Source organism: Macrobrachium nipponense, chromosome 4, assembly GCF_015104395.2.
Source record: "Macrobrachium nipponense isolate FS-2020 chromosome 4, ASM1510439v2, whole genome shotgun sequence".
Lineage (NCBI taxonomy): Eukaryota > Metazoa > Arthropoda > Malacostraca > Decapoda > Palaemonidae > Macrobrachium > Macrobrachium nipponense.
In genome coordinates this window covers 88,402,626-88,424,099 of record NC_061100.1, presented here as the reverse complement: position 1 = coordinate 88,424,099, position 21,474 = coordinate 88,402,626, and the positions used below count along the sequence as shown (strand labels likewise).

At 44.3% G+C, this 21,474-nt stretch overlaps 1 protein-coding gene across 6 annotated transcripts in view; it reads right to left on the bottom strand.

Moving 5' to 3' along the window:
* Positions 1-2,649: 2,649 nt before the first annotated feature.
* Positions 2,650-21,474, bottom strand: part of LOC135210995 (DNA-directed RNA polymerase I subunit RPA12-like) — a 46,218-nt gene continuing 27,393 nt past the window's right edge. For all 6 annotated transcript variants that reach the window (XM_064244001.1, XM_064244004.1, XM_064244005.1 and 3 more), the window contains 3 exons: positions 7,605-7,740; positions 4,808-5,018; positions 2,650-2,737 (listed from right to left, as the gene is read on the bottom strand). In XM_064244001.1, coding sequence (XP_064100071.1) covers positions 2,713-2,737; positions 4,808-5,018; positions 7,605-7,740 — 372 coding nt within the window. In that variant the 3' untranslated portion in view covers positions 2,650-2,712. The remainder of the gene's footprint in view (positions 2,738-4,807; positions 5,019-7,604; positions 7,741-21,474) is intronic.

Below are 21,474 nucleotides of genomic sequence, written 5' to 3'. Positions count from 1 at the left end.
CATTCAACAATAATAACAATAACCTATTTCGAATATTAATGGTGTAATTCGCATACAGTAAATTATTAAAACACTTTTCAGTTGCAAATGTACACCCAGATATCCTTTTATTTACCTAAAACTTACACGTAGCGCAACTATTTAAAGCCCGGGACGCAGTGTTACCATACAAAAACCACACAGGCGGATGGACAGATGAAAAAAAACGGAGTATAGTCGTTTTCTATAGCTTGAGTTTAAGTAACTTGATAAACTATTAAATAAAAAGGCTCAACAACTTCAATTAACTATTTGTGATACAGAAAAATTAAGTGAAATAATAATTCGATTCAAAAACATTTGCGAAATTGGAGGGAAAGTTAAGGCCTCAAGGTGGAGTTCTTTATCGCGAAAAAACTGTGCACTAATTTTTTCACGACAGTAAATACCCTATTTTTGTATAAAATTGTAATTCTCAGTCGTGTTTTTAGTCAAGTTGTCCTTGTGCACGGCTGGAGCCTATTCCCTAAGGTAAGACTATCAGCCACTTACATCAGGCACAAACCGGTAAGTCAGTCCAATAAAGCCTACTACTATATTTCACGACACACTCCGTGCTTCGAACAGAACTTACCATATGGCCAAGAGAAATTACAATACTAATTTCTTGGAGCGGGAAATTGAGGGAATTACCCAGCCTCGTCTGTGGTGGAACAAATTCGCATCATATATCTATAGGTCAGCCTCCCCTCCTTTCCACCACTACTAACAGGTAATAGTAGTCGTAGATTGGTTAGTGGTTACTGGCCGTTGGGAAAAGGCTGAACTACTTCATCAAGCTTTTGAAGCTATGCAATCAGCTGATGATGTCCCTCTACCTGACACTTGCCAATCTGAACCTGTTCTTACAAAATTTGCATTTTGCTCTTGGGATGTTGTTAAGAAAATGTTTGATAACCATTTTCTTGACTAGTATTGATTTTTATGTTGACATAGTATCTTTGCGGACGAGCGCAAGCTTGATTCTAGTACAATGCATGTTCCAAAGAACGGCATATCTGCAGACTGCAGTAATTACAGGCCAGTTTCTATTCTTCCTGTGCTCTCCAGAGTTGCAGAAAAACTTATTATTGAGTATGTGGAATCTACAGGATTTTTAGCTGAAAGGCATTACGCATGAAGGAAGCAGTCAGGTACCTGTGATGCTCTTTTAGATTTGTAGAGGAGCCTTGAGAAAGGTTTTGATTGTAGTATAATTCAAATAGATTTTCGTGGTGCTTTCGATTTAGTAAATTACAAGGCACTTATTCATAAACTCCAGAATCTTGGAATGGGTAGGTATGTTTTATGATTAGGTAATTCAAGATTTCCTTACAAGTAGGCAGGAGCGAGTTGCTGTTGATGGGATCTTTAGCATACAAAGACCCATTGCATCTGGAGTTCCACAGGGCAGTGTTCTTGGTCCACTCTTCTTTTTAGTGTATACAAGTGATATGGTTGCTGGCCAGAAAAACAAGATTGTTCAGTATGCTGATGATGCAGCGCTTGTGGGTATAGTAAAGGCTACACTTCCGAGAAATAAAGGTGCCCTTAACCTCAGTCGCAAATTGGTGAATGGTGTAGTCGGTGGGGCATGAGGCTGAACTCAAGTAAAACGACAACTTTATCAATTTGAACAGCTCGTACTGATTTTCTACCTCATCCTCTGCTGAATGAGTCTGAAGCTTTAACTAATTTCTAAATGTAACTCTTGTGTCACGCCTCACTTGAGAGCAGCTGCTAATGAAAGTTTCAGAAAATGCCGCACGAAAGTTGGGTATTGTCCATAAGGCCTTACATATTTAGTAATATTGATATAACCTTTCTTAGGTCACTTGTGGTTCCTTTACTAAAATACTTTATATATATTCTAGTGTGGATGTCTGCTTCTGCAAGAGAGTCGTTTCTTTTAGATGGCGTGGCTCGTGAAGGCAGGTTTCTGTTTCATAACAGTATAAGCAGTTATGACTTGGACCATCAACAAATGGTCTCATTTGTCAATTTTTCACAAGAAGTATTTCAAGTTCTTTTTTACATTCACAATTGTTCCCTGGTCCCCTTTTTCAGCCGAGAGTAACTGGATTTGCATTTCCACAGGCCTTTTATTCCTCACACCCTCGGACTGTGGAACAGCCTCTGCAGATGTTATGCAATTGAAACTTTTGAAGTTCAAGCGAAGAAGCAATACATTACTACCTTAATAGAGTTCTTGTATTTCAATATATAACTTGAATTTTTATTTTTGTTAATTTATCTGGTTTTCTATTAACTGATCTCAATCTGCATATCCCATTTCCTTCTGTTATTTCTTTTGAATGAGCACCATTGCCTTTTGAAGCTTGAATTTCAAGTTATTGGCTCCTGTGGGATTGCTCCATTTGAATATGGATCACCTTCAGAGAATATAATAATAATTATTAATATTATTATTTATGTCTTTGCTCCTTTGGTACTCATGCTAATGCTCCTAATATGCTTTGTTGAAATTTATTCCCTTGCTTCTTGCACTTTTCACTGTCAATAACTTCTGTCTATCACGTGGGTACAGGTTTGAAAATACAGAGAGAGAGAGTCTGAAAAATAACAATACTACAATAGTACTTTGATCAGGAATAATATATACACATACAATCCAACAACACTTATTTTATTGAACTTTATAAAATGTATGTTTACATTAAAGATGTCCATAGTTCATGAATTCTCCACTTCCCTGTGCCTGAAAATAAAGAAAAGAAAGTTAAAATGTACTCAGAAGAAACTTTGTCAAAATAATTAGCAAAACCAGGATCAGTAACAAAAGCAATCATCCTAAGAATCAAATTAAGCAATAAGTCTTCTCTTTCTGTTTTTCTTCCGCTACAAACTTTCATTCTTCAGGAGAGGTTTATGGTTTCCTTTGTAGTAACGTACTCCTCTTTCCTGAATTTCCCTTCTTCCAGGAAGCCAGGCTACATAAGAACAAATCATAGGCCTGTGCATTAAAAATACTGTATATAAATAAAATAAATCTTTAGTGTAAAGTTGAGTCCTTTACTGAGCAAGTAAAACTGCGCCAAAGTTTCTTTGACGTAATCAAGTTTTCCACTGAAACTGTAACTACGTCTCAGTGGTGGCCTGGCCTATATAATTGCCAGATGCACAATTACGGCTAACTTTAAAACTTAATAAAATAAAAACAACTGAGGCTAGAGGGCTGCAGACAGACAAAGCTGGCAATATAGTTTTCTTTTCAGAAAACTAAAACCATGAGGAAGCATGTCATCAAATCTCCTTTAAATCTGCATGTAAAGAAGGTTTACAAGTAAGCTACAACTTTATATAAACATAAATATATGAGTAACATGTTAAATGTATGAGTATGCAAGGCACTGAAGTTCATTATTTGCAACATCTGCTAAAAATTCTGGATGCTTTACAAATATTTTTTTCACTATTAAAGGCTCTATTTTAGAAATCAAGTATACAAAAAAGAAAATTCTCCATTTAGAATACGATCATCAATCACATTACTACATCATAAAAGGGACTAAAAGAAAACTTCATTTTAAGAAACATAACAGCATTTTGAAATGATCATTAACAATTAGATTTTATAAAAATCAGACTGAAACCACTTTGAACTTAAAACCTGTAACGGATTCATTTTCCTTTCTTCAATTATGCATTCAAAACTAAAACTAGGCTAATTACTAAAACGTCATTAAACAAGCTAAAAAGTAAAGACTTCAAAAATTTCTTCTATAATGTCGTCTTGGGTGTTTATGGTGTCACGCATTGGCAGGAATAGTCCACTCGAGGTCAGTGGAAAAGGTTAGCTCTGTGGTTAATAACAAATAAGATATGCTGATTAGTAGCTGAGTCACCAAGAGCTGCTGTCAGAAACCATAATCGCATTTGTGATGGGAGTTAACAACACCTCTCAGGGAGTTTCTCTCTCTCTCTCTCTCTCTCTCTCTCTCTCTCTCTCTCTCTCTCTCTCTCTCTCTCTCTCTCTCTCTCTCTTTTACACGTGTTCTAGTAATCTCCTTATAGGTCTGCAACAAAGAACTGTACATGAAATAATTACTGTATATATTTATCACTTGTTCTAAAATTGAAATTTCAAAGTCTCCTTTTACATGGTTTAGTAGTAAAAGCAAATGCCACATATTTAAAGGTCTACGACCAAAAATTCTCTCCTAAATTTCGGTTTCTTCTTTGAATGTCTCTTTCTGTGATAACACCTGCAAAGCAGTTTCTCAGTGCAATACCATTTTTCCTTTTCCTTTTAAACACCCCAGTTGTTTTGTTCCCTTTTGCTACCTAGACCCTTGTTACCTTTCACTGCAGCATTTTTTGTTCTATCAACTATCTCCCCCCCCCCCCCCCCCCCCCCCCCCCCCATTTTCTGATATATGTCTGTTTTCCAACATCATCCTTTCTTCAACTTTTTCCTCTAGTTTTTGGTGATGCTTGCAGTAATGCATGCTATTTTCACTACTATCATTCTGTGATGTCTCAGCACTGCCTCGTGAATCACTATTATCCCTACTAAAACTATCTTTTAACTCCTTATTTATTCACAGACCCTTTTACTGACTTTTCACAGCACTATACTTTTATATTCTCTGCTCCTGGCATGGTTGCTGTAGTAGTTTTGAAAATGACGTTTCTGTTGTTTGTACTACTATCAAGTTTTCTAGCTTACTTAACATTGAATCTAAGAAATGGGGGTAGATATCATTAGATTCATGCAATTTTGTTGGTAAAGAGAGAGAGAGAGAGAGAGAGAGAGAGAGAGACTTACCTGCAATTTGGGCAGATGTAAAATACTGTTTGACCTTCATCAGCTGAACGTAATTGCATTGTAGTATATGACATGCCAATATTGCCACATTTACTGCATTCTCTGCTGCTGTCCATTTGTCCAAAAACTTCATCATTCTCAACTGCTTTTGTCTCATACTTTTTAATGTCGTTGAATTTCACTGTATATGCCTTCTCCCGGCTGAGAATTTCTATAATATAAAAATTTGATAAGGATGTAAGAAAACACTCTTATGGGCCCCTTATATATCTAAACATTACATCGTCTTTACTTGAGTCAACAACTTTATAAAGTAAGTAAATTTTTCATAACGGAACTTCACAATATAATAGAACAATATGTGAGAAGTTTTAAATAAACCAGATACTAAAAACAATTCCATTTACTTTTAATGTAAGTGACTAGTGTAAAATACAGAGGTGAACAGCTTTTTCTTCAGTAATACATAAAATTAACATACAATACCAGATACCAACATATTGTACATAACTGACAAAGTAATACAGCAGGAACATCATTAAATTGAGCTACAATACTGTAAACTGGAAAACTTTTGTTGTTGTTCCATTTTTGCTATTTTCATGGGAGCAGTCTGAACACAGAACTAAAGCAATCATGAGTACTATGACAAGGATTACAAGGAAAGCTGATCAGTAAGACATGCACTGAAATGCCAGAAAATGCCAGGAAGTCTATATTGTGCTGCCTCGCACAAATAATAGTGACGATGACATAGTCCCATAACAGTTTGGCCTTTAATATCACTTTATGAAGCTTCTGAAGAATCCAGGTTTCTTGGGTGTGCCAGGGAGACTAAATGAAAAATCATCACAAAGGACCCTTATTACCTTCTACCTCTCCTCCCTCCTCCAAAATATGGGAGATGTAGGAAGTCACATCCGCTGACAATGAAAAGTCTGAGATAAGCTCTGTTGTGTTACTCATTTTTCAGATACTAAAGAGGTGTCCTTTGACTTATGGGCAACATCTCTGAGGTAGAGTGTGATGTAGGTGGTCTGGTAGTGCCTTCCATACATCCTGCCTTCACTACTTTATGACCTTACAGAACCTGAATGAAACTGCTTTTGGACACCTCCATTGCTGCTGCTAATAAAATCTTTTGACCCTCAGGCCTAAGAAGTTAAGTTTTGTGCAGGAAGTGCTGCAAAATTCCCAATTGACATGCACATAACAGCATACTTTCTTGATCCTCATGTAACAGTCTACACCCCAACCTTCTTTTAATGTGTCTAGGAAAAGAAGTATCTCCATGTCTAATTCATAAATGGCAGGTGACCAAACATGATCTGCAAAACCATATCTGGCTATTCCTGTCAAGACAGGAACTAAGCTGACACCTCCCTGACCTTATTGATTCATGAGTCTTCAGAAATTACTTTTGACCCTAATGTGTTGATTAGCATGCACAGGTATTTTGTCTGTTGCTTGGGCCAAAGATCTGACTTTTCTAAATTTGTCACAATGCCCAGATTGCAACAATTTGAGAATAATCAATCTCCATCCCAGAGCAACTGAGTTTCATATGAACCCACGATCAACCAATAATTGAGATACAGAAGCACACAAATCCAAGGCAAGTGGGACCCAGCAGACATCAGAGTGAGCACTCATGCAAGGACCTGTGGGGAAGTCGACAGTGTGAAACACAAGACTGAATTGGGGGACTACCCTATTGCAGATGAAATGGAGGCACTTCAATTTCATTGCAGATGGGTATTGGGAAATATGCTTCCTTCAAGTCTATTAAAAAAATGGAGTTACCCTTTCTGATGGTAGCCAAAACAGATTGCAAGTTTTTACATTCTCAATGGACTCTAATGAACAAACTTGTTCAGCTGAGACAGACTGATGGCCAATCTCCACCAGGAAAGGATGACTGTAATACTCTGGAAAGCAGTTGTCAATGAATTCCAGAGGAACCCTTACTATCACTGTTCAAACCTCGGCAGAGAGTGCAATATTTATGTGATCCTAGAGAATAAGCTGAGAATGGGATCAATCTATGAAGAAAGGGAGGGCACGGGTCCTTTAAAGAAAGTTGATAGCCATCCTAAAAAACACAGACTACCCAGGGTTCTCCCCTTGTCATTACTACTGCATTGCCCAGTGGTGTGACAAGCATCTCCCATTCATGACAGTAGGAGATGACTGCCAGCTTCATTAATCTTCTTCCCTCTGCCTTCTTTGTAGGTTGAGGCCTAAGAAGATGACAGAAATGGTAAGGAAGACAGAAGTGTATTGCCCTCGGCAGACACTTGAACCCATATCTTTTTCCCAGAGCAGATGACCAGGAAAGGCACTCTACACAGTTGAGAAAGCATCAAACACTCCTGTCCTCTACAGAAAAAGCAAACAGTGAGTCTGGAATAAAAGGTGACATACCCAATACAACTTCGCTGATGTACCTTCTACGCAGAAGAATAAGGCAACATCATTCTTACAACAGTCAAACACTACCAGAATACAAGCCGAAGTCAGCAATAAAACTCAAAAGAAGACAACTTTAACAACACCCATGAGATGTCCCGAAGAGTGCATGCCTTTACAGCAGTGACCAAAGAAAAAGTGACACCAACAGTCGAGTGAATGGTTGGGTCTCCCATCCTCCACTAACTTGCCATAAGTTAACTACCTTGTTATCAGCTTTAACAACTGGACCAGCTTTCATAGAAGGTATATCCATATAAAGAACAAAGTTTATATCACCAAAGGAACAAATATGTTTCATGCTATAAAACATCTATCAAACACTTACCATTTAAACTAACTTTGGACTTGCATACAACACAGGTAACATTCTTGTCTGCTGTACTCAAGTCTAGGATTGCTCCACAGCATAGACAGAAATCTGAATCAGCTTCCCAAATTCCTTGGATGTTTCCCACTTTCCACTGAAATGCAAATACTGTAGAATCAAGACAAATCAAGATGCTTTACACTAAAAACAACCCAGAAAATGGCAAATATAATAGATAGGCAGTTTCATTCTCTAAGTAAAAATATGAATAAATTTTTAAGGTTAAATGACAGTGGTTATCACATTTCTTTTATACAACTTAATGGGAAAGAAACCACAATGTCAGTGCATTGCCATACAACTGGTATACTGGTATGATTATCAATATGTATAACAATAATTCCAACAGTTGTTATACTGTAGTTGATGCTGTCTACAGTGGGGTAAAAAATGACATTTTTATAATAAAAGGAGATTTTATATATACTTACCAAGTAACTACATAGCTATAATTTTCTACTTTACAATGAAATTCGCGGTAGCGATTCTTTTGTTTAGCGAAGGTAACCAGCCCCGCCCACTTTCTGGGGAAGTAAAGGTACAACACAGCTAAGACCAGAATTTGTTTTATGCCTATGTCCATAAGAGGGGAGGAGAGTGGGCTCCATTCATGTAGTTACTTGTTTAAGTACAGTGGTACCTCGACATACGAAAGGCTCAACTTACCAAAAATTCGAGTTACGAAAGCAAAAACGAAGATTTTTTTGGCTCTACATACGAAAATAGTTCAGGATACAAAAGGTTGTTGCTGTAAAGTCCCAAGATTCGCCCACACCACCAACAATTTTAAAACTCAAGCGCCGCCAACTGAGTAGACTCGCCACCATTCTCCCGCTCTCCCATTGGTTCCTGATGCTAGTCACCACCATAAGATCCTGCTCTCCTATTGGTCAGCATCTCTCCCATCGTGTATCTACGTAGCTGCATGCTTCTTCGGCCACTCGGTAGCAGCATTGTTTGTATACGCACACGGAACTTGTTCGTTCTATACAATTTTGTTTATTAACGTAAATTCGTTAGTAATTTCGTTGTAGTACTACTTTACTGTGTTGTGTGAGAACTTTAGTACGTACGTATACTACATAACTTAATTACGTACAGTATATACGTAGTCATGGGTCCCAAGACAGTTGAAGTACCCGGAAAGAAGAGGATGCTTTCTTTGGAGACAAAAATAGAGATAATTAAAAAGTATGAAGCTGCATGCGATTGAGTGTGATTGCTAAGGAATATGGCCAAAATCCGTCGATGATAGGCACCATCCTTAAGCAGAAGGAAGCCATCAAAGCAGCTACACCTTCCAAGGGCGTGACTATTTTGTCTAGCAAGAGGAGCCACGTGCACAACGAGATGTAAAGGCTGCTTCTTGTCTGGATAAAAGACAAAGAAATCGCTGGTGATACGATAACCGAGACAGCAATCTGCCACAAGGCCAGCGCTATTTTCGGCGATCTGATTGCCCAGGCCAAAGATGACGGAGGAGATGGGACATCGACGCCAACCCCAAACTTCAAGGCTTCTCATGGGTGGTTTGAAAAATTCTGTAAACGGACTGGCATCCATTCGGTGGTGCGGCATGGGGAGGCAGCCAGCTCGGACACGAAAGCGGCCGAAGCCTTTATTAAGACGTTCGACGAGATGATGATCAAGGAAGGCTACAGTTCTCAGCAAGTCTTCAACTGTGATGAGACTGGCCTTTTTTGGAAAAAAAATGCCTCGTCAGACGTACATCACGCAGGAAGAGAAGAAGCTACCCGGGCATAAGCCTACGAAAGACAGGCTTACGCTCGCACTTTGTTCGAACGCCAGTGGGGATTGCAAGGTGAAGCCCATACTTGTGTATCATTTGGAGACTCCTCGAGCCTTCAAGGCCCACAAAATCCTAAAGGAGAAGCTTCCAGTGATGTGGAGGGCTAATGCGAAAGCCTGGGTAATGAGACTTTTGTTCACCGAGTGGGTAAATTTGTGTTTCGGCCTGACAGTGAAGAAATTCTTGGAAGAAAAGCGCCTCCCTCTGATATGTCTGCTGTTGTTGGACAATGCCCCTGCTCACCCTCCTGGTCTCGAGGAAGATACCCTAGCGGAGTATTCGTTTATCAAGGTTCTTTATCTTCCACCTAACACCACCCCTCTCCTCCAGCCCATGGACCAGCAAGTGATATCGAACTTCAAGAAGCTGTATACGAAACATCTTTTCAAGAGATGTTTCGACATCACCGATACCACAAACCTCACCTTGTGTGAATTTTGGAAGGAGCATTTCGATGTTGTGATATGCATCCAACTCATCGATCAAGCATAGCAAGAGGTTTCGAGGCGAACATTGAATGCTTTGTGGAGGAAACTCTGGCCTGATGCCATATCCGCCTGAGACTTCAAGGGATTCGACATGGGCGAAGCTGGTGCAGATTCAGGAACTGTTGACGATCCTGAAACTGTTTCGCAACCAGATCTTGACGAGATTGTTGCACTCAGCAAGTCCATGGGGCTGGTCGTCAACGAGGACGACATCAATGACCTTCTCGAGGAGCACCAAGAGGAGCTTACAACGGATGACCTGAAGGAGTTGTAGGCCATGCAACATAACGTTGTTCAAGAAGAGTTCTCTAGCAGCGGCGAGGAGGAGGACGACCCTATGACAATGGCAGAAATTAAGGATGCTCTAGCTGCTTTTCATAAGGTGTAATCATTTGTAGAAAAGAGACACCCTGAAAAGGCTTACACAGGTCGTATGCTTGCGCAGTTCGATGACGTTTGCCTGAGTCGTTTCAGGAACATTGTCAAAAGTAGGCAGAAGCAATCTTCCTTGGATAGTTATTTTTTAAAGAGGCCTTTGGTAGGAGTAAGAAAAAAGGAAGATCCAATTGATACTACGAAAAAACAGAAAGTTGAAAGTAGGGAAGAAATATGTTATTGTCATGAAACAATAAAGTTTTATACATACTTACCTGGCAGATATATACTTAGCTATAGACTCCGTCGTCCCAGACAGAAATTCGAATTTCGCGGCACACGCTACAGGTAGGTAGGTCAGGTGATCTACCGTCCTGCCGCTGGGTGGCAGGAATAGGAACCATTACCTTCTAGAACCAGATTTTCTCTTCCACCTGTCTCCTGCGGGGAGGCTGGGTGGGCCATTTATCGTATATATCTGCTAGGTAAGTATGTATAAAAGTTTATTGTATCATGACAATAACATTTTTATACATTCAACTTCCCTGTCAGATATATACTTAGCTGATTAGCACCCATCGGTGGTGGGTAAGAGACAGCTATTTACTGATTAGACATGTAAACAACATACGTTGTAGGTAATAAATAAATAAAACCTTGGTTCCTATGTGTTTAGACGAAGGGTCGACTTCCTAGCTATTGCTAGTAGTCTGCTTCGTCTCAAGAGCCTCAGCGAGGATGTGACCTATGGCTAAGAGTTCTTGTAGATCTGTCAATGGGGTCTTATCCACTTACTCAACAGAATCTGATGGTCATTTGTCAATGGGGTCTTATCCACTTACATGACAATACACCTATGCCTAGTGGCATAATTAAGGAGCACAACACCGATCCCGATCACCTGATCCTAACACGAGGGTTTGTGCTTAGTTTGAAAAGAGCTATCCCCAAACTCCTTTCAAACAACCCAAAGAAAAAACACTATGTTAAATAAAAATTAACTCACTTAGTTAAGGATCAGTGTCGGCTCCCTATCCCAGCAACGTATCCGTAGACACGTATAACCAAGAGAGAAGGATCTCTCGTAGGTTAACTTGACCTCCTTCGTGCAAATGGAAGTCAACATAGAGTTGCATCTCCCGTAAGTTACAGCTAATATGTCCTTCACGAAATATTGTTATGGAACGAACAAGAATTCATAAAAGCTCGCACTTCAAGCGCTTTTAATTCTCAGCTGTTTGAAGGAATCATCAAGTTACTCATGAAGTGCTTTAGCGATCACACTTGTTTCAAAGAAGACCAGGGCTTCCTTTGAAATGGATCTCTTCTGGATGAAGCCTAGAGCCTGGCTTGCGCCTGGCTGGTGCCTCGCGCCTGGCTGGCTCCTCCCCACTTTGCTGGAGCTTCGAGCTTGTTAGAGTCTCGAGGATGTCTGGCGATGTCCACATCGGACACTCTTATCTGTCCGAATTATTCACCTCTAGCACATCTGCGCCAGGTTGGAGGCCCGTTCTTTCTCCTCATCAGACAATGACAGTGTTTCTTGGGACTGTCTACCTTTGGCGTTTTTTACGTCTGCTTTGGCATTTGGCGCCTGGTTGGCGCTACATTGTCCGAAAGTCCTGAACATCCACAGTAGTTTATCAGGAGACTGGAGAAGGGTAGAAGAAATTCTTCCACTTTGAGCTTTTGGCCTCTCCGGCAAGGGGAGGTGATTGTAGTCAGCTACATCCAGTAGACGATAGGAAATCTAACAGTACGAGAGATAAGAGTCTTGCTCCGAGGAGGATCCTTCTTGAATACTTCCGTTGCTAACGATATCTCTTCTTACATGTTGATGAGGTTTCTCGTTGCAGAATCTTCCCTATCCTTGCCTGAAGGAAGGTAAGGAGCCTGGAAGTTGAAGGAGACTCCGAGCTGAAATTGGGAGGACTCCTGATTTCTAGCTCTTTATAGTATCCCTCTGAACACTTTCTGGGAAGCATTTCGAGCCCTCATCGCATTCCAAAGACTCTTTAGGCAAACGTATAAACCATTTCTTCTTGTGTAGATGAAAACGTAAGTACCCTGCCTGGACAACGAAACCTCTATCTGAAAGCGTTGAGTCAGGAATAGAGGGTTTTAGTTCTTTTGACAGACATACTACGCTGGCAAGAACCCATTGCCGAGTCTCCATAGAATCTGATTCGAGATTCCAATGCACAAAAATTCACTTGTCTTCTTGGTCGTTTAGGACCAAGAGAAACAAAGAATTCCCTCATAAAAATTTCTCAAAGAAGTTTGATGAGGAGCAGTTCCATCTTGACGGAACACGGAATCTGAGGCCCAAAATAGGATCCCATTCAAAGTACATGATATCCTACTCTTGTTGTCGTATAGAGGTATCGTATAAGATCCCGAAGATCTTAATTCTCTGCTATCTCTAATTCTCCTTGTAGAGACAGAGCATAGCCTTTTACTGCGTTCACTGATAGCAGAAAAATACAAAGGTGATTCTTACCCCTGAAAGGAAAGAAAGACCGCTATGTGGTTCACAGAGGTATCAGAAGAGGACAGTTTCCCCATTCCATCTAGCACGATCTGCAGCAATTCTATGCCTTTTGCATGACTCTCGTCCTTTACCTTGAAAAATCCTCTCATTCATGTTTACTTCTGGTCAGTCTGCACGCAGACAGACTCAGAGTGGAGAGGTTTTTCAGGTCTATTTATAATAGATTCTGATAGAATATCCAGACTCTCTTGGAAAAGCCTTCCGAAACATGCTGAGAGAAGAACGTGACCTCTGTGAATCCAACCTCTCTAAGGCCAAAATGATAATTTGTCGAAAATTGCATTTTTCCTAACTATACAAACCTGAGGTCCTTTACATATAGTCCCTCCTCATGCCACCCCTCACTCTGCGTATTTTGCATGGGCCAAAAGCAAAAGTGATTTGTTTACCTCCCAGGCGCGACTGTCGGACAAGCAGTTAACTACCGTTCTCCCCTTGTTCGAAGCTTACGACCGTTCCAGCTGCCGCTAGCTACTTCCTATTGTTAAAGGACCTCAGGTTTGTATAGTTAGGAAAAATGCAATTTTCGACAAATTGTCATTTGTTCCGATACGTAATACAAACCATCGGTCCTTTAACAATAGGAAGACTCACTTCTTGGTGGGAGGAATCTGAGTCTTTTGATGAACAGACTGGTGTTCGTCCATCCCTGGAATGCCTCCTTGGTCGTAAGAGCGAGGGAGGGATCCAAGCCTCTGTCCGATTGATCGGGGTGTGCACCGCAGGATCAATGGTCAGACCTCTGGGCCGAGTACTAAGAGAGAGGCAAGCGTATCTCTTCGTACCAGCAAGCAAGAATTTGTTCCTGTTTGCAAGAGGCAACATAAAGCATGGGTTTGTCTCAAGCTGGCATCCACTTCCTCCCCCTTGTTGGAGGAAGTGGTGGATATACGTTCCTATCCCTAGTGAAAGGGATAGGATGGGGCTCTGTTGAGTAGCTCACCTGCATCTTGTCCCTATCCAGCAGGGTGACGACCGTGTCCCTCTAACCACAGGTAGAGGGGAAGAAAAAGATGGGAAGAGGAGCCAGTCACACTCTCATTCACTCATCCATTCTTACGGTCACACCAGGACTCGATGCTGTTCAGCCTGCGGGGGTCTGGGTGTTCGCTACACAACGTGTTGAGCAGCCACCACGGGTCCCAAGGAAAAAAGATCCAAGGACCTGTGGGCAATATCCCGAAGGTAGAAGGAGGGGCATGTGGTCTGGTTGGACCAGACCCCTGCCTTCAGTACCTGCGCCACGGAGAAGTTCTTGCGGACAAGGCAGCATCTCCTTCGCATCGAAGGCGGTGAAGTCCATTAGGGAGGGGATTGTGAACGACTCGAACCAATCGTCAGGGACCGAAGGGTTCTGAGTCTTCGCTACGAAGTTCGGTACGAAATCGAGCGTCACGGATCCCCATCCCCTGGATTTGACTTCGCAGGAGAAGTCATGCAGTTCCTCAGAGGAAAAGAAGGGAATAGTCGCATGACCTATCCCTCTTCTCTACTTCGGTGATGTCCAGTACCCATACTGGTCTGTCCGTTTGCCACGAAGTCTCTCGCATCCTCCTATCCCCATGCAGCGAAGTTCTCGGTAGTGGATAGGACACCGACACTCCATGGTGGGTGTTGATGGTATGGGTACTGTGACAAGCTATTAAAACGAAGTAATGATTGCTCTGTAACAACCAAACTAAGTCAACAGCGTAGTTCGTAACTGACTCGGGCGCTCTGACAGCTGCCGACTGACTGCGTTCGGTAGGAGGCAAGTTGTCCAAGCATCCGAGTAAGTCACGTGACCTTCGCCTCTAAAGGGTTATGCCGAGAGACCAAACAAATAATGTATTTGTTTGTCACCAATGCCGGACAGCGAGGTGATGATTCTCTTAAGGCATGTGCCCAACAGGCGAAAGTCAATTGCCTTCTAGAGACCGAGGTCCCTGAAGGCAAAACATCTCATAGTTGTTGAATCTCAGCTAAGGAGAAACAACACTATGTGCTGTTGAAGACGAAGGTAGATATTGAATGCAACCTACGTCTTCACAGACGAATCGAGAGAAGGATTCTCAAGATTCATAACCTGTGCTTACAAATGACTGAAAACGCTAACCGCTATTTCATTGCTGTCCGGTGAGAAGTCGTAGTTGCAATGAAAGCGGGCGTTCTTCAGTAATGAAAACACAGGGGAAAGCCGCCTGAAGAACTGCTTCTCATGGGCTGAACATTTGGAAGTAGAGCTGTCAGGTCGGAGAGTAGGCGATGTCTTCTGACACATCTGTTAATTCAGGTTGAACAATGAACAATTGTACACCTACGAATAAGAGATATTTTGAAGACAAACTCAGATGTCTGCAAAATCATTCGCATTATCGCAGTCGCGATGCAGCGGGAGACTTGTACATACTTTCTGTTACCGTGCGGTAAACAGAAAGATGAAAGAGTCCAAGAGATATCTCTGTTGAAAATTCTCGCAATGTCGAAGGCGATGGAATCTAGCATCACAGCAGTAGATGGTCCTTCATTATTGCGAGAATCCCCGTTAATCAGAGACCTAAGTCCATGATTGTTGGGCAGAGATACGGTTCGGTAGTCAATCAAAGCAGGGGAGAGAGACATAACTGACCGTGCATCTCGGAGACCCAGCTGATACTGAGCTTGCTATTAGGCAGTTCCAATTACGCAGTATCTGAGGGCCTGAGCTCTCGCTGACTCGTCATCCTGAGTTGCCAGGTAATCCATTATTCCACGAAGGAATGCGTTCGGCTAGAACCACCGAGCATAAAAGATATGCTCGAGCAATTATATTTAGGCGAAACGAATTTCAGTAAATATAAAAGTTGAAATGGTGTTGTCGTGACAAAACCATAAGTAAATAAAATTGAAACTGGAAACTCCTGGGAGGTTGCAGGCAACCCCGAGTTGCAGTTCAATTAGAATACTTCTCGTCTAAGTCGCAATCCGTAGATTCAAACTAGGATATGGCCGCCTAACCCCTCGGACAATTCAACTGCTTAGCAGAATCATGTCGCGAGGTTAATATACGTAGTATATTTGTAGGGTTCTGAACAACGATCTCCATCCTAAATTCTTTCCTTCAAGAAAACAAAATAAGGATTGGAGATCGACCACCTTCGATCTCTATCAAAGAGAGTGAAGGAGAAGTCTTCCTCGAAGGAAAGCTTCAATGATGAACAGAATACTAAGACGATAGTTCAAGCCAAACTGGATATACCCGTCCGTTCTTCTCTATTCCAGGTTGGTCGCCTACTGTGAGATAGTCTTCTTTCAGCAGCAGTCTTCTTCCCAATGCTAGAAATTCCAGGAATTCGAGCATAGGCGAGGTTCCCGATTATCGTGTAACATATCGGGGATTCTCGTCTCGCTCACTTTGGACTGTGGTCTCGCCTAAGTGTTTGGAGATCGTAAAAAACTCGAACACTCTGAATGCGCTAGAAATTCCGTAGAATTCTAAGCAGTCTGCGAAACCCCCACCGAATTCGTCAAACGATATCGGCTGGTGGTCCTCTCGATTCCCGTAGAAATCGAGAATGGGGCAGGATCCCTCCTCAACGACCGGGGCTTACGTCAGGTAGGACCCGAAGGTCCCCCCGGTAGCGCAGTCTCCAACGTGGGATCCTACAGAGAAATCTCTGTAGGATCCCTCCCCTTTCCCTCGTAGCCGTAAGGAGAGAGGGAATGGGGGAGGAATTGGATACTCGCTCGCCTTCCCAGCAGAACTAGCAGTTGGAGAAGAGTAGGAGCAGCCATCGCCTTGCGGCGATGGCCTCTCAGAGTCTGGGAAAACGTATATCGTCAGGATAAAACGTTTTCCCCCGAGGAGGGTTACGAACCTCTCACTGTCGGTAAGGGTCTGCCGCCACTGTGAACGTCGTCTGGGTGGGGCTGATCGACACCTGACAGGAAGAGCCGATACCGTCCTCCGACTCATTCCAGTCCTCGTCAGAGGTCGAAACCTCTCAGGAGGACCGAAGGAGTATTTAAATACGGTTGTCCGAAGACACGTAGAAACGCCGCTGTCGCAGTAGAGGAGGTGGAAGTAGCTTGATCGACCGGCTAGAACTGAGAGAGCCTTCTTGTCCGGAGACGAGAGACTCTGGTTCAAGACAGAATCGGCAAGCTCCGATCGCGGCAGACCCACCGTCAGTTTGGGTTGTTCCCTCTCGGCGGGCCCCAAAACGACTCGAGCAGAGACGAGGGCTCTTGCTGGTGGGAGCGGCAATCCTTCCCCGAGGTCGTTGCGCTGACGAATCAGCGTCATAACCTCGACAAAGTTCCTCTGGATCTCAGAAGTCATAGCATGCTTGCGTAGAGTAGGACGCGTCACGGCCCTCTCGAACTAAGAGTTCATTCCGAGAACGCTCCCCCTTATGGTAAGAGGAACTGCGATAGACCCCTCTCGGATTCCTCCTGCCACTTGCGTGTACGTCCTGGTCGGTCCAAAGATCGTACCTGGTACTTACGGCGTCGTGACGGGATCGTGCGGGGTATGCCCCTCACGATCACCCCGCTGTGCCTCGCTCTTCCTGGTGCAAACCAGGAAGTTGCAGGCACGGGAGAGGAAGGCATGACGCTCCTCTTTCGCTCGCTGGCAGAACCAGCGGGCTTGGAGGGCTGCAGGCGATCGCCACTTTGCAGGCCTAGTCGAGCCGTTTCCCAGGGAAATGGCTGGACCGAGAACAGCGGCCCCGATCTCGTGTGCAGAGGAGCTGCTGCTGGTCCCCCTCCCTATCCGCCCGGTCCCGGCCCCTGTGGGAGCGGCGGTCAGGTGACCTGCTAGGCTCGCTGTCGCGGTGTACCGTGAGCGTCCTCTCGGCGCGTCGAGCCGCTGATACCGACGGCCGCGGGGACCCCTTCCTCGCCTCAGCGCGTGGCCGTCGGAGACCGTCACAGTCGCCCGAGCAGCCGGTGGTCGCTGCGAGAGCGTCCGCTGGCCTGGGCGAGAGTCGTCCTGCACGATTCTCGCCAGTCTTCTGCTCCGTGCTTCGGTCTTGACGGCGAGCGAGCTCGGGCGTCAAGACTTTGGCTGGACGGTCTCCCGCTGGGAGACCGTCCCCAGTCGGTATTCTCGCAAACGAGAAGCCGAGGCGGATCCTGTTTATCGGCGCCCCAGAACCGCTAGAACCAGGCGGGAGTGCCAGCCTACCAAGCTGGTACTCCTGGTCCCTCCCCGTCTTCTTCTCCTTGGTAGAAGAAGAGACGGGCCCCTGTTCCCGAGGAGCAGGCCGGACGCAGCAGAAGAGCTCCCCGAATCAGCGCCGGAGCGGACAGGGTGGGCCCTTAGAAGGTCCCGAAGGAGCCTTCTTAGGGGGGAAAACCCGGGAAAAACCCGGGGTTACCAGCTGGTCCGCTGCGAGAGCGGCCCGCTGGCCTGGCGAGAGTCACCTTAGGCGGCTCTCACCAGCCTTCTGCTCCGCCTGCCGCGTCTTGGCGCCGAGCGAACTCTGGCGCCGAAACTTGGCTGCGACGGTCTCCCGAGGGTGGAAAGTAACATACACTCGGGATCTCTCGCGAACGAGAGACCCTCGAGCCGGAACCTGGTCGTAGCGGCACTCGCCGCTAGCACCATGGCGAGGAAGTACCAGTGCTAACCGGTACTCCTCTGGTCCCCGTCTATCTCTTCATTATGGAAGGGGGAAGACGGGGCCCCGCTCCCGAATGGAGCAGGAAAGACCATCAAAGGAAGGACCCCCCGGTGGGACGGGCCCTTAGAAGTTCCCGGAAGGAGACTTCTTAGGGGGGCGGGGAAGGCAGCCTTCTTCTTCTTCGGCTTGATGGGCCTTAGAAGTCCGAAGGGGAAGAGGCAGCAGCAGACGATGAAGACGAAGATGACACCTTCCTCCTCTTCCTCTTCCTCGTCAGCTCACACAGGACAGTCGTCAGGTCCTCCATCCAGGCCGGAGCCGGGGCTATTGCCGAAGCAACACGGCCCAACTGCACCTGTCCGGAAGGACCTGGGACTAGGGAAGACACACCGTGGGCAGGACCAGCATGGACAGGCTAAGGAACCAAGAGCGACAGGAACAGCAACCAGCTCAGGAGCGGTAGGAACAGCGGCAGCGGTAGACCCAGAAGGGACAGCCAGCCAGCAGTGAATCACATCAGCGGCAGTACGGCAGGGCCCAGCGATCGCCTCTAGAATCATCGGCAGCCAGCGGATCCACCATCAGGGCGGCAGGTACGGCAGGCCCAACGATCGCTGGTGAATCATCGGCCGCCCAGCGGGACCTGGGTATGGCCGGCCGGTCCAGGGGCGAGGCTGCTGGACCAGCGGAAGTCTGGGGCAGGCAACACGAATGAAAACAGGCAAGCGCGACAACCCCCCTCGGATTAACGGCGGCGAGCCTAAACCTAGTAGCGGCAGACGGCGTCACCGACACAGTCAAAATGGGAGTGTAGACCAGGCGGGGGGGAGCAGCATAAGCGGGCCGTGGTAGTAGTGGAGACCGCCCCAGACCTCGCTAGATGCTGCAGCAGCCCGTGGATGCTAGGCACGCCGTGCCCTGCCGCCGCGGTGGTCCATACCTGTCCAAGGTCGTCTCCCACGGATGTAGCACCTGCGGTAGCACAGATAGATTAGTGAAGGGTTCCCTCACGCACGGGGGGAAGACATGCCCCACCCCGAACGCAAGGAAGACCCCAAATACAAAATACAACTGAGGAAGCTGAGCGGGGGGCAGGAAAGAAGACGAAGAATCGGTATACCAAGGGAGTCGCGGGAGAGCTTTCCGCGACGACTTCCTGGCAGACCTTCGCTTCCCCTAACCCCGCACAGCAGTGAAAAGTTAATATTGAAAATGAAACAGAATACTGCCCTTGCGATTCACTTCATAGATCTTAAAGGGGCAAAGATCAATTCCCCGGGTAAGAGCTGAAACTTGATCCAAATAATATGATGCTATCATAAAATATATATGAAAATGAAACAGAATACTGCAATTGCGCTTTCACTTTCACAGAAATAATCGTAAGGATCAATTTTCCCCGGGTAAGAGCGATTGACGACGCTTCCACGTTTCTTTCACACGTCTTACACCCGCGGCCGAAAGCAAAAGTGATTTGTTTACCTCCCATTCCAGCTGCCGCTAGCTACTTCCTATTGTTAAAGGACCGATGGTTTGTATTAACTATCGGAACAAACATATAAACAAAGCATACGACGATGAAGGGGCAGAGAGTGACAACACGTCCTTCACTGCGGCCGAAAGCAAAAAAAGTGATTTGTTTACCTCCCGTCCCGCGCGATGTCGGACAAGCAGTTAACTACCGTTCTCCCCTTGTTCAAGCTTATACCGTTCCGCTGCCGCTAGCTACTTCCTATTGTTAAGGACCTATGTGGTATACGTATCGGACATGCAAATCATCGTATACGACATGCAATTATTCGGTATACATGCCATACATCGGAATAAAATAATTTGTTATCAGTCTTGACAATAGTCTCATTGAAATGTTCGATCGCTGCTTATCCATTTATGATCGCGCATCCTTCCCGATGCCGATCGTATCTAATGACCACAGTCTAGAAAAGGGATTTTTTGACGTAAGGAAAAATCTATTTTTCTGGCTGATTGGCTCGTGTCGCCAGCGAAATATCCTTTAATCTATTATTTCTAGGGTAATGTACTAACACATACCAGAGAATAAATAAAAAAATAAAGAAAGAGGTCAGTATAAACTGACTCGCTCACCCTCCAAAAGGGTGTCGGTATGAACACTAGGGCGAGTTGAGACCACTACCACGAGCCAAATGCCAATAGAAATCTCCCACTACAAAAACCCTCCAAGAGGAGAGCCGACCCACAGAGTGAGCAGCTCGTACTACTACTACTCCATCCCATGCTGCCGACTGCTGCGCCTCTAGTGGCCATCCTGAAGTTAGCAGGCAATCTGGGCGAAGGGAGGGATTGGGTTAGGGTTGGGATTTCGCTGGCGACAAGAGCTGCCAATCGCCCTCCAGAAATAGATTTTTCCTTAACGTCCAAAACAATCCCTTTTCTGGGCTCAGCTCGTGTCGCTGCGCGAAATCGTACCAGAGAAATAGCACAAGATTGTAAACAAAAGTAATAAAATAAAATCAGAATAGGTCTCAAATAAAAAGAGAAATAAATATAAAAAAACAAAAAATATAATTGCTAAAAGATCAATACACAGTGATACAAAATTAGAAATATGCTTAAATAACACTTAATTCTAATCATGTTTCCTTATCATAAGGTAATTTACTATTGTACAAGAGGTTAAAATGGTTTACATGTAACAAAATGGTAACTGTGTAAAGTCATGTATCAAAATATAATAGCAATTAAGATAATCAAATGAACAAATTAATCAACAATGATAATATATAAGGAATGTATATGAAACTTAATATACAAAACCCGTAACCATTATAAATAAGATGTATCCCCTAGCATAAAAATAAGGGGGTAACATCCATGAGATCAATATCTATAATCATCTGTGAGTGTCCCTAGCAAAAAAATAAGGGGCACCCACTACATCATCATAAAGCAGCTAAGACACAAGGTGAATGTAAATGAACACGGCAGGAATAGACGACTGTTGGGTGAGGCAGGTAGAAAGGAGGACTGAATCTTC